Here is a 14,494-nt window from a genome sequence, read left to right on the forward strand (position 1 = left end):
CCCTTTTTATGCAAAACTGAGGCAACACACCAACTTGGCACATATATCCACTTTATTTCATGCCATTTCAATATTAGTATTTTAGAAGTAAGATCCATGCAAGTTTTGAGGAGTGGGGTTGGTGTTTCACAGGAATATTCTACATGTAAAGTTTTGGGCTCTATAAGCCAAGTAGTATGACTGCCCTTTCCTAAAAAAGTAGAAAAGCTAAGGGATATTCAATTTTTCAACAGTAACAGCTGATAACTTACACTGAGAAAATCTCAAAAGATTGGCACAAGTAAAATTACATAAAAATACATAAAATAAATGAAAGCGAATATACTCCCTGATTTTTGTGTGCTCATTTTTCATACTCAAAAGCAAAATATATAAAACTAGGGGGGGAATATTAGGAAAAATTTAAATGGTAATTATCATGTAGTACCAAAATAGAAAGTTAATGGGAAAATATTTTCAAAAGATAGTTAATCATTCTTGAAATCTGTGTTCCTACATTATTTTAAAAGAAGGGGATCTTTTTTTTTTCAATTGAGCTTCTTCTTTTTTTAAAAGATTTATTTATTAATTTATTTATACAAGCATTGGGTACAGTCAGAAGCGCGGGAGGGTGAGAGAATTCACCAGAGCCAGAGCGGGGAGCAGAGCAGGCAGAAGGACCGAAGTACACTGCTGAGGGGAGCAGCAGGCGGCAGGAGAGGTCTGCGTGCCATGTGGGACCCTTCTCTGGTGGCCGGGGAGCAGCTGGGGATCGAACCAGCGCTGCAGAGGCTGCGGGCAGCTTCTCAACCCAGCCCTCAACCGCTGCGCCACCGGGGAGGCCCAAAAAGGGGATCTTAATGCAAGTAAACTAAATTTTCAAGCATTTATACAGTCATTAAGAATTTTTCCTGTATGGGGTCTCCTGGTGACCTTGGGGATAAGTCTCAGCATTACCACCACTGAGGCCTGAGTTCAATCCCAGGTCAGGGAGCTATCCCACACATGGTGCAGCAGACCTCTCCTGTCTCACCTGTTGCTCCCCTTAGCAGTGTATTTCAGTAAATCCACCTTTTCTGTGCCCCACTCTGTGTCTGGAGAATCTTCTTACCCCCTGCATCTCTGGCCTAGTAGATCCCTGCTCTTCTATGCAAAACAAACAAACAAATAAATAAATAAATCTTTTTTAAAAGAGGGAATTTTTCCTACCTTTAAAATTAATGTATTTTAGGAGAAAAATGTACTTTGGACAACTAAAACTCAATATTAATACTAAATTGTACTAAAAGAAACTTCTACTTGTTGTTCCCTAGATGATTCTAACCAAATGTTACTGTAACTATATTGCCTTAAAAACAATTTAGGTTTAACTAAGTATTGCAATACTAAATGCTCTTAAACAAAAACAACAATTCATTTATGCTAAATTCCAGTCACACATCTATGATTTCAACTTTACTTAGCTATATGAGGAAATAGCACATTCAAATCTATCTCTGGGATTATTCTAAGAAGTATCTATTAGAAAGCAAATTTGAGAATAATTTCAAGCTTAGATATTATATTAAATAAATCATCACATAATGTCAAGCTACAGAATAGTTTAAAGAGAAGCACCAAGTTAAGATATTTCTTAAAGATTTTCCCAACTGGGCCTCCCCAGTGGCATGGTGCGCAGACCTCTCCTGCCTCGCAGACCTCTCCTGCCGCCCGCTGCTCCCCTCAGCAGTGTACTTCGGTCCTTCTGCCTGCTCTGCTCCCCGCTCTGGCTCTGGTGAATTCTCTCACCCTCCCGTGCTTCTGACTGTACCCAGTGCTTGTATAAATAAATAAATAAATCTTTAAAAAAATAAAATAAAATAAAAGAGTTACTTTCCCCACCCCTTACCTTGTTACTAAAAAAAAAAAAAAAAAAGATTTCCCCAACTATTGTGAAATGAATGTGCTCCACAGCATCATCTATTATAAAATCTATTATAAATGTATGAGCTAGACAAGAATCTTATGTGACAGTACCCTAGTATAGTGATAATTTTCTTTAAATATCAACATTTTATTTTCCAAAGCAATAATTTTGTTTCCCAGTCCATATGTTGCACTTAGCATAGCAACTAATTCTTAATAAGTGATTAGTAAACACTGTTAAATGAAAAGCTTTTAAATATCATTAATTAAGACAGTGGTCATGAGAATATGGTGGGGAAACTAGAGAAAAAGAGAATTTCTGTGGCCTCCCTGGCGGCACAAGGGGTTAAGCAAAGCACTGTGAAGCTGTCCATAGCCTCAGGAGCACGAGTTCAATCCCTGCCAGGGAGCTACCCACATGGTGCAGCAGACATCTCCTGTCTTGCCTGCTGCTCCCCTCAGCACTGTATTTTCAGTCAGTCTGCCTGTTCTGTTCCCCACTCTGATTCTGGTGAATCTTCTCACACCTGCATCTCTGGCCTGTACCCTAATTCTTGTATGCATAAATAAATAAATCTTTTTTAAAAATTTAAAAAGAGATAGAGAATTGCTCCAAAGAATATAGTGAAAAGCTACAGCAAAAGACATTACCATAAAGAAAATGTCATATACAGAAAACCCATTAAAAAAACAATATCATTTTATCAGAGGAACCATTTAATAAACTATACTTGAAGGTAGTATTTTTCAACCCATACTAATCTCATAACCTGGGAGTTTTATTATTTTTTTAAATCTCTATGGCTTCTACTATATACCAATTACTCTCTGGAGGTAGGGCATCTGCATTTTTGTGAGCTCTTGAAGTAATCTCAAGCCACAATTTAGAACCACCGTGCCAAGGTGAGGTAGAGTTGATATTAAACTATAAAGGACTCTGTCGATTTGGGCTCTCACATAATGAGTTCTGCCTTTTTTGGCTAATAAATATACACTCCAGAAACAAAAAGGAAATGTGGGATAGAAGTAGAGATATCATTAAAAGAGAAGTAAAGTCATTAGGCTAATGAAAGATATTTATAGAGGGAGATTTAGTGTTGGATGAAGGCTGCTTTTAATACTAGTAAGAAAAAGACATTATCAATAAAAGGTGTTGGGACAACTGGGTGGCCATCTGGAAAATGACAAATAAGATTGGATATTTAACATATATACAACAACGAAACAAAATCCAGATGGATCAAAGATGTAAGCCTAAGAAATAGAACCCACAAAGTAATTAGAAGATAACATGGGAGAATATTTTTTATAACCTTGGTATTAAAAAGACCTTCATAAACCTTGTAAAAAAGAAACTAAATGTGATTAAACAAAATATAGGATCATATCAATATAAAAAAATTCTGCATGACACACCTATACAAATAAGCAAACAAAACAATTGTCTTTACACTAAATAGACAAACTAAAGCCAGGCATGGGGAGACTTAGCAACTGACCGAGAAACATACAGCCAATTTTTCTAATATATAACGAGCACTTACAATCAATGAGAACAAAATCAAAAATTACCCCATATGTACAAAGTAAATGAACAGACAGAAAAATCTCATAAAATTCTCCTAAGAATATACTAGGTCTCCTGCATAATAGACATAGTTGTTTTATTAACCAATCAATTTAACAAAGATCAAAAAGTTGATAACACCCTGATTGGGCTAGAGTATAGGAAAATACTACCACATCAATGCTTCTTTCCCTCATTACTGATGAGATATGGAATTTGAGATAAATTTACAATCACCATGGAGAACAATTTGTCAATAGTCTGCTAAAATTACAAGTGCAAATATCTTTTGACCTTGCAACATATGCCCAGGAATAGAGGTACTTGCACAGTTGCAGAATTATTTATGTAAGTGTGAGGTTACTCATTGTAGCACTATTTGTGATAGCCAACGTCTGAAAATATCTTTATCATTAGGGGATTGGTTAAATAAATTATGATACACTCAAACAATGAAAGACCATGAATGTAAGAATGAGCAACTTGTGGGAAAAAGCATTAAGATAAGGCAGGAGGAAAAAACCCCAAAATGCAGAATAGTGTGTACAGAATACTATAGTGTCTTTCAAAAACTGAAAAAAAAAAAAAAAAACATATGCATACAAATACGTCCTTGGTAGGAAATAGAGAAATCAATAATATTTGTTTTCTTCTAGGAGGGGAACTGAATGGAGAATAAAGTAAAAAGGTGATATTTCACTCTATATTCTTTTGTAATATTTTTATCATTTCTATAAAGTAGCTATTTAAAATTATATCAATTAAAAAGTAAAAATCCCCATCTTTAGAAAGATTTAATTATAAACTCAAATATTTGTCATAAATTAGAATATAGCAATTCCAAAACTTCCACTGCTAGTCAGTAGGAATTAGATATCAACAGGAATAATTATAGCCTACAATCTTATTAGAATACCTATGAATTTTTTTTTAAAGATTTATTTATTTATTTATTTATGCAAGCACTGGGTACAGTCAGAAGCGCAGGAGAGTGAGAGAATTCACCAGAGCCAGAGCGGGGAACAGAACAGACAGAAGGACCGAGGTACACTGCTGAGGGGAGCAGCGGGTGGCAGGAGAGGTCTGCATGCCATGTGGGACCCTCCTCTGGTGGCCGGGAGCAGCCGGGGATTGAACCTGTGCGGCAGAGGCCGCGGGCAGCTTCGCAACCCAGCGCTCAACTGCTGCACCACCTGGGGGGCCCTAGAATACCTACGAATTTTGATAAATGTAAACAAGGGAGAAATGTAGAAACGAAGTGTTTAAAAATCACATTAGGGCCTCCCTAGTGGCACAGCTGGTTGAATGCAGTGCCGTTAAGCTGTCCACAGCCTCTGCAGCGTGGATTCGATTCCCAGCCAGCCAGGGATATAGCCACATGGCGTGGCAGACTTAACTTGCCTCGCCCGCTGCTCCCCTCAGTAGTGCTTGCTTTTGGTTCTTCTGCCTGTTCTGCTCCCTGCTCTGTCTCTGGTGAATCCACTCACCCTCCCATGCCTCTGACCTGTACCCCAGCTCTTACATAAATAAATAAATCCTTAAAAAAAAAAAGCATGCTAGTTGACACATAAATTTTTAAAAAAGAGAGTAAGGGGGAGAAATCACCAAGAAAGTAATGTAGAGATGTGACTTCAAGTGGGCATTACAATTTGAGAGAATGAGTAATAAGCTGGTCCAAAGGGCAGAGGGCATGAGAGCTAAATGGGCTTGGATAAATTTGCCTTTTGTGCCATAGTCACCATGAAGAACAGGAGCTCAAGGACGGGCTAATACACTGTCAGACCAAAGGTATATGTGTAGTAGTCTATTTTCTCTGCTTTTACATATAATCCTCTTTATCCTAAAAATGAATGGAATCATAAGATGCAGGTCAGGTAGGGGAGTAACACTAGGAAGTAAATAAATAAATTAGGAAGCTATCCTCTATGATGGCTTTTATCTTTCCATAATGTTGTATGATATAATCTCTTGGTTCATTGAGATCAGCTATTGAAAATCCTGATAAACACTAGCTCTTAGATACAAGACAACAGTATGTAATTCATTTGTAATTACCAATTGTTAAAGCAGAGTCTCTCAGATAGAATTTCTATGACTTAGAATAATAAATGGACAAATAAGACAATACCTGTTAGTCTGACCAAAAAAAAGCCACTTTTTTTTTTTTCAAAAGAGACATTAAAGTGAATGACTAGCATGGGCTCTGCTAACATTTATTTTAATGAGCACAATTCTACTGGCAGTTCTGAAATGCAAATCTGTGCCCAAGAAGACACTGTGAATGCCAGAGTGCATGTATGAAAGAGAAGACCAGGTCCCCTGGTGAGTTGGCTCTTCCAGGTGACTGACTAAAGTGAGCACCAATTAGAGTTATTATGACAAGGAGACAATTTATTACCATTTTAAAAATATATCATACACAGTTTTAGACAAAAGCTGGAAACCTTTATCCCAAAGGTGGAACTAATGTGAGAATATGATATCTGAATGTCCAGTGAAGAAATTATTTTGGTATGATGGTGCTTTCAGACCTACATCATGCCATGAGTCCCTGGAAGCTGACCTTAAGCTCCACAGGCTCATAAAACCCCACAGTAGTATCTGAGGGCAATGGCATTATCAGCTTAGTCCTAGGTTCAGTGGGAAGAGCAAGTCATGTCGAGCGTGCCTTGCATGCATATTATCACTTATAGTTGGAAAAGGATTTTGCTGTTTGAACTTGCAAGCCTACAGTAAAAATTCATGGACTAATCACATTGAGAAAGCATGCTCCCTATACCTTATTTATAGGAAAGAATTTCATCCCAAGTTGTTTGTTCTCTTTCCCTGTTACCTGGAAATGCAATCATACAGGCTCAGAATTAAAGACAAAATAGAAATAGGACTAAGTGATAGCGTTCTTTTTTCCTACCTTAAGTTGGTTTGACTGGGGTGGAAAGTAAATGCTTTATAGTATAACTAATCAAATTGGCACCCTTTTGAAAGTACAAGGGACACCCCTGACAATAATTCCACAAAAGAGGTGAGTTCAAACACAATTATTTGATTCCAGAAGTGCACGATTAACTACCGTGTCTTAGTGTTTATAGTCTACTCAATCTTTCATTTTCCCCCCGGGGTTAAACTTTTATGATTCTGAGTCAACATTGTTGTTTGGTGAGGGGGAAGATAGAGGACAGGTACTAAATCTTCATTAGTGCTTTGGGATCAGAAGGCGCCAAGTGTTTAATCTATGTGAATATATTTAATTCAATAAAGGATATACAAGGCAGGGCCACCCTGGTGGCGCAAGAGGTTAAATCTCAGCACTATGAAGCTATCTGCAGCCACTGCAGCATGAGTTCCATCCCTGGCCAGCGAGCTAACCCACACATGGCACAGCAGGCCTCTCCTGTCTCACCCACTGTTCCCCTCAGCAGTGTATTTCGGTCAATCTGCCTGTTCTGCTCCTCACTCTGTCTCTGGTGAATCCTCTTACCCCCATACTTCTGGCCTCTACCCCAGCTCTTCTATGCATAAATAAATAAATCTTTAAAAAAAAAAAAGGATACACAAGGAAAATGTTATGGTAGAAATGGATGCTAGACCATCAAAGATGGTCTTTACATACTATAGAGTTGTTGCCATGAGGACTCTGCCCTACCAAACATTACATTTTCTAGTAAACCCTCATCCTCCTCTGGAATTATGTGTGACTATGTGACAAATCCTCATGAACGTGCAGTAAGGTGGGTCACTCTATGGCCACGTGAGGGCGAAGTCATATATTTTCACCATCATGTCTTTCCTTACTGTCAGTAGGTCTCCTAGGGCCTCTACAGAGAAAGGAATAACTACAGATGGATGGACTCAAGGTCCTTGAATGAGACAGTGAGAGACAGGCAGGCTCCTGATGAGGAACTCCCACATCCGAATGTGACCTGTGAGAAATAAACTTCTATTGTGTTAAGTCACTGAAAATATGGGGCATAACTGTTATAATAGCGAGCATTACCTTTTCTATTATTGATATCATGATCCTGATTATATATTAAAAAAATGAGGCTCAGTCAGATTAAGTAACCAGCTCAAAGTCAGGCAAAATTTCAAAAATAATATGGGATGGGGATGGTGGTACTAAGTCAAAGGGTACTAAATTTTGCAAGTGGCTCCACTGATTCACATTGATTCACATGAGGTGATAGTACAAGGCACGGTCTTGGAACTTATATTTTTGAAACTAGAGAAGGAAAAAACATGACAAAGGGTTTAAAATTGAAAAGAGTGAAAGATGCACACATACTATATTTGTAAATTTATACCCTACACAACTTTAAAAAACACATATATAATAACAGAACTTGACCTCCTGTCACAACAAACTACAAGCCAAAGCATTTATATTTAAGAACTTAAACTGTTTTCAAACTCCTGGCATTTCCTGAGAATGTTATATGACCTTTTACAAATTTAGCAGAATTGTCCCAGAAAGCACACCACTCAAGTGAACAAAACTTCCCTGCAGCAACACTCTGCAACTTTGGCTAGACTTTTTGGAAAGTCTAAGGTCGGGGAGAGGGGTGGAAATGACTACATCATTGACTCTTCATATTGGTCATATCAACCACCAGTTATAATGATTATTCTGGAGTAAAATACAGAGAAGGCAACTGCAGAAGTGACTGACATATAAAAACGTACAGCAAGAGCATGAGAACTATAACAATAATGTTGGACACATTCTCTTAATGTTTTCCAGAGGTAGAGTTCTTTCCATTGTAGACAAATCTGGGTTATCCCAAGATCTCCTCAGGATGATCAGAGGATGGGATTATGGAACTTTAATCTATCATATTTCCCAGAGAGTGATGTTATAGTTATCAGAATGGACAATGGAGAAGGCATATCGATGTGGTTCACAAAGAAAAAGACTTATGATAGAGTGAGATACAAGAAATTGTGCTAACCGTTGGTTAGATACTTAAGCCTTATTAGATGAGGACAGATGGGTAAAAAATGAATACAATCTAATATTGCATGCATGGGTCTCTGGATTCTAAAGTTCTTATTCTAGGTCAAATACATCTATATTATATGAACCAAAATCTTCCTATTTTTATATTTGCCTTTCCTATAGATATGCACATACATTAAGTCTAAGTCTTAAGTCCAGGCCTTACAAAAATGTGCACTTTACAAACAACCTTTTCAGATAAAAAGATATTTATCACTCATCCCAGCTGGTTCCACATGCAATGACATTTGTATGAGAAATGTTGTGATTATTTAAGTACACTATACATTTGCATTAGAACTCTCTTCTAAATACTTAAAATAATACATTAAATAATTCTAATATGTTGATAATGAGAACCAAACTAAATTAGAGCAATTAGGAGTGTCTCCATTTAAAAGAGATAGAGGGAGAAATGACTTTAAAACAATTAAAAACAAAATAATTGAAAACCAAGGCAAGCATGGAAATCTAGGAATATCATGATGAAACCCTGTTATGCCAGTGATAGGAGAATTTCACTGATTAGGTCTTTACAAAGTTTAAATATCTCCGCATTGAATGCCTAGCAGGATCTCCATTAACGACTCTTTCTTTGAGATTCTGTCAAAATAGCACAAATCCAAATCTGTATACAAATCTTCCCCCAGAAAGGGACAGAGACAAGTACTATAAAATCATAGAAGATTGACCTTTGGTAGCTCCCTGGTGGCGCAAGGGGTTGAGCGTCAGCACTATGAAGCTATTGGCAGCCACTGCAGCATGAGTTTGATCCCCAGCCAGGGAAGTGACCCACATGGCACAGTAAACCTCTCCTGTTCCATCCGTTGCTCTCCGCAGCAGTATATTTCACTAGATCTGCCTGTTCTGCTCCCCACTCTGTCTCTGGTGAATCCTCTCACCCCCTCACCTCTGGCCTACACCCTAGTTCTTGTATTCATATACAAATAAAATAAATCATAAGAATATATATATAGAGAGGAAAGATCTCAACAATGAAACCACTTTTCTCGTAAGCTTAGGGTTAAATGAATTCCATTTCAATTTGGATGGGATATCCTTGTTTTTCAAACAAGAGATTCTCATGTCCTAAGACAACTTGAGAGTTTTGGAAACTGTAGATCATGACTCAGGAGTCAATGTGAGTTTTGAAATAAATTTGGTGGCTTTAAAATCAGGAATTTAAAAAGACCACAAAATGTGGAATAGAATAAAAATGTGAGTGGGAAGCACATAGTAATAAAACTTTTTAATGACTTTTTTATTATGTGGGGACAATTTAAGATTCTAATTACTAATCACACACATTAGAGTTAGCCACTATATTCATCTTTCAACTTGCATTTTTCCCACTACCATCTCTGTGCCCCTCCCACCTCTTCTTAATCTCAGAAACCTAACTTCATTTATTAGTGCCCACTAGTTTTTAAGTATTTTGTTTTGTTAAATCATCTGCTATATAAACATCCACTATTTGTCTGACTTGCTTCACTGTACATAATTCCCTCAGACTCCTTCCATTTTACTGTAAATAGTAACATTCCATCTTTATGGCTGAAAAGTATTCTGCTATGAATAATACATCTTTTTTTTTGAATAATACATCTTTAAAACATGCGTGTTAGCTTGTGTTTGAGGATCATAAAGCAACATATGGGGAGTTAAGGTAGGGAAAATGTCTCTTTGCCTTTAAATTTCTTTTTGTTAGTTCAAACAAAGTGCGTTAATTCAACAACAACAAAAAGATGAATTTATCTAAGTGAAATCATAAAGATCTGGAAGATTTCAAGGGCACTCAATTAAAGTAAAATGTACCTGGGAAGAATAAAATCTTATAATTCATCAGCCAAAGATGATGTGATTCTTCTGTGAGCAAAGGCCAAATAGTATGTAAGTTGGGTGCTTCTGAGATGGGTGAGGGCTGCTGAAAAAGTAGATAGCAGGCCTCCCTGGTGGTACAGGGGTTAAGACGCAACCTTTCAGGAAATCCACAGCCACTACAGCACAAGTTCAATTCCCAGCCAGCCAGGGAGAAACCCACATGGTGGGACAGACCTCTCCTGTCTCGTCTACTGCTCCCCCCGGCAGTATACTTCGGTCCATCTGCCTGTTCTGTTCCCTGCTCTTTCTCTGGTGGGTCTTCTCACCCACCCCACCCCCTATATCTCTGGCCTGTACCCCAATTCTTGTATAAAAATAAATAAATCTTTAAAAAAAAAGTAGATGGCAAAATCATGGCGATCACCTTAGAATTTACATACACCTGAATTACATATAGTGTTAGAAACCAATGTCACTTCAGTTAAAGAAAAAGAATCACCAAAGCAATTTTGCAAGACAAATATCAAGAACACACTACTTCACAAGGTTGTATGGTAAATTGTATGTATTGACAAACTGGAAGAAACCAAGATGTCTGTGTTTGTGTTTCACTTACTTTTCATGTCCTACAGTGCCTTAGCGACAAGAAAGTAACCCAAGTGAGAAAAATGTCATAGATATGTTCAGGTGAATCTTGGCCAAAAAGCCCCTTTATTCATGTTTAAAACAATAGCACTATGGGTTTAACATTCAAAAGTTTCCCTACAAAGTTAAAAATAAGTCTCCAATAATATGTCTTCTTAAAAGAGGACTGAATGCATAAGTAATATGTGACTAATATGTAAAATTACTTATAGAAGAAACAACAGGTAAACTGGAAAAAATAACCTCTGGAAATATATTTTTACCTTCGTTTCTATACCACTTGTTAACTTGAACCTAAAATTTCTGGAGATGTATTTCCACCCCTGTTTCTATACTGCTGGTTTCTGTGACCGATCTTGTCTATCCATAAAGTGGTGGGCCTTCAATGCTCTGGAAGCAATGTGTCTAGGTTTATAATTTACTCCCTGACTGCACATCAAGACTGGAGTCTTCTGAACTCTTCATGAAGTTTGATTATTTATTCTGAAGATCATGCTGCACTGAATTACAATGAGGAAAGTCAGACTTATCTAGATAAATCTGATTTATTTAGTCACTTCTGTGACTAAAATAAACAATCATAAAAATGACAGTACACAGCCAGTTTTTTTTCTATGTCCTGTTTAGGGACTCCTTAGTAAAGTGCCAAAATCTCCTACTGTCTCCTTCCCTGTTATTGCCAAGATTAGTAATTTAACTGGTGTTTTATGTATTATCTTAGCATTTATTAAGTCTTATTTAACCACCATTGTCATGATCAATTGGAAATAATTAATTTGCATCACCATTAACTCTCTTACTTAATCGTATAGGCAAAAATGAACAGCATAATCTAACACACCTGAGTTTCAAGGAATTTCTAACCTTTCATCAGAACTTGGCAGAGCTGAAAAGTCATACCTTCAACTAAGGAAGTGAGGAGGGTAACATTAGCGGCCTTCCGTCTTCCTGCCGGCAAGTTCAGGCCAAGTCTATCCAGTTTCTCTCTCAGGCAGCGGCCCCCATTCTTGGATTTTGCTCTGTCCAAAAAGAAATATAAACTAGATTTTGAAAGCTTTCATTCTGAGGGAAATGATGATAAGACACGATCACATGGGGAATTCCACAACAGAAAGAGACACAGGGCTGTGATATCAGGAGTTATCGCTAAGAGACTGACCATGCCAGAAAACAGCTTCTCACCTTCTCAAAATGCCTCCTAAGAGTGACGCATTGAGGCATTCAGGTGGTGAGAGACGCCTCTTCACTTCTGCGATGGTCACCTTGTATTTGGAAGTAGAACTGAGAAGAGACAAACGGCCAGGCACAGAGCAAAACAAGTCTGTGGGGTTGACCACACAGGTGCCACCTTTGGAGGAATAAGCATATTACATATTAGTGACAGTGGGAGAAGACAAATGCATGAAACACAGTTACTAGTAAGAAACTACTCTGGGTTTGGGAATACACAGCAACAGCTGTACATACACATATATCACCTGGCTCAGCTCAGAAAGCTGCTGTGAAGATGTCCTTTCAAATGACATACAAGGTTTTTCAAATATCATGCAGAAATATTTGTGAGGGTTTGATTTTACTTTTAGTGAAAATTAGCATCTTATGGAATGGATTAACACTGGCCCACCATTGCTCATTTTGAGATCATCCCTACCAAGAAACACCTCAATTAATTGACCCTCCAAACTCCACTATTTACCTCAAAATGAGTAGATATTACTTACACATGACTGTGTGTATTCCTGAGTATGTATCTGTATACATATACACAATGGGTAGATATGTTTTGCCCAGGACTTGCTGTTTACATAAACATCTTGAAAGTTCTTTTTTAAATGTTTGAGAATTACCACCTTCTTTCCCTTAGCCATATAACAATTACAGGTACCAAAGTCACTCATTCTGCTACTAAAAATAACTTTCCCTTTTCTAGAAATGTCCAACCAATGTGGGTGGATGGTAGAGCAAATTTTCCTACCCAATGCTAGCCTCAGAATCAGCACACATAATCTAGCACAACACAACAACACCTGAACAATAGAGCAACATCTAAAATACTAATGACCAATTGTGATTATCATTGTGATTATCATTGTGATTATCATTGTTATTATTGTGTGTTGTGATTATCATTATTACTATCAGAGAACAAAGCAAAGATAACTGCTAATAACAAAATCATCAAAAATGTAAATAAATAATTTAATTAAAAAACAAAAACAAAGTCATCAAAGAAATTTTTCCAGGCTGGGGCTCCTGGACCAGAAGCCTGAAAGGTCTCAAAGGTCCAGAAATCCCTGGAGCTTTGCTTCCTCCAAGAACAACAGTGCATATTCCCTAATCTCAGGCAACTAAAGTAGACTTGAGAACCATAGGTGATCACCAATGGGGAGACTTTTCTGCTGCCCTGTTCCTCCCCTACAGCAAAAATCCCACCTACACTACTAATATGGTAGCTACACACGCAGAATCCGAGGCCACCTCCTGATGTCAAGAGCTTTGGAGGTTCTTGGGCCTCCCTGGTGGCACAGGGATTAAGATGCAACCTATGAAGCTATGTGCAGACACTGCAGCATGAGTTCAATCCCCGGCCTGCCAGGGAGCAACCCACATGGAGCAGCAGACCTCTCCTGACTCTCCCGCTGCTCCCCTCAGCAGTATACTTCAGTCAATCTGCCTGTTCTGTTCCCCACTCTGTCTCTGGTGAATCCCCTCACGCCCCCACACCTTTGGCCTGTACCCCAGCTCTTGTATGCATAAATAAATACATTTTTTAAAAAAGAGCTTTGGGGTCTTCCTAGTGGTGCAAGGGGTTAAAGCACCTCACTATGAAGCAATCAGCAGCCTCTGCAGCACAAGTTTGATCCCTGGCTGGCCAGGGAGCAACCCACACAACACAGCAGACCTCTCCTGACTCGCCCACTGACCCCCTCAGCAGTGCACTTCGGTCAATCTGCCTGTTGTGTTCCCCGCTCTGTCTCCGGTGAATCCTCTCACCCCCCATGTCTCTGGCCTGTACCCCAGATCTTGTATGCTAAATTTAATAAAGATTTAAATAAATATTTTTTTTAAAAAAAAGAGCTTTGGAGGTTCAGGGGAAGTTCAAATTTAAACTTTGCTTTTCTAAGCATATTTTTGATTGCTTCAGTTATGAGCAATCCTAAGACCCATTTCCAGGAAAGGGTAAAGTTCTATGAGCAAAATGAAAGAAAAATTTAGGTGGAGGAAGAAATCTGGGTAGGAGGGTATTGTCCAAAATTTTTTTAACTGAAAGGGTGCTCCTCAGCTACTCATACTGGAATCTCCTAGGAACTTGTTAGAAATGCATGATCTTAGGACTAATCCTAGACCTTCTGAGTCAGAACCTGAATTTCTACAAAACCCTCAAGTAGCTCACATGCATGTTTAAGACTGAGAATCACTGGTCAAGGACTCTTCACTTGGCTGTCATGTGGCTCCTCCCCTCCTAAATAGCTCAGATGGAACATTAGGTCAGTCTAGTCAATGACACTCAGATACATGTGTGTTCTCTGGGCATGTGGCTCAGGAGCCTGGGAGATTGCTATCTTTCTGCCCCTGGGTAAGAG

At 38.3% G+C, this 14,494-nt stretch overlaps 1 protein-coding gene across 2 annotated transcripts in view; it reads right to left on the bottom strand.

Annotated features, from left to right (window-relative positions):
• TFAP2D (transcription factor AP-2 delta) overlaps window positions 1-14,494 on the bottom strand; it is a gene marked incomplete at its 5' end in the record, with an annotated part of 54,566 nt that overhangs the window by 27,137 nt on the left and 12,935 nt on the right. For both annotated transcript variants that reach the window (XM_084227970.1, XM_084227969.1), the window contains 2 exons: window positions 11,811-11,929; window positions 12,093-12,258. In XM_084227970.1, the coding sequence (XP_084084096.1) occupies window positions 11,811-11,929; window positions 12,093-12,258 (285 nt within the window). The remainder of the gene's footprint in view (window positions 1-11,810; window positions 11,930-12,092; window positions 12,259-14,494) is intronic.

The sequence above is a fragment of the Talpa europaea genome, assembly GCF_964194135.1.
Source record: "Talpa europaea genome assembly, chromosome: 2".
In the NCBI taxonomy this organism is placed as follows: Eukaryota; Metazoa; Chordata; class Mammalia; order Eulipotyphla; family Talpidae; genus Talpa; species Talpa europaea.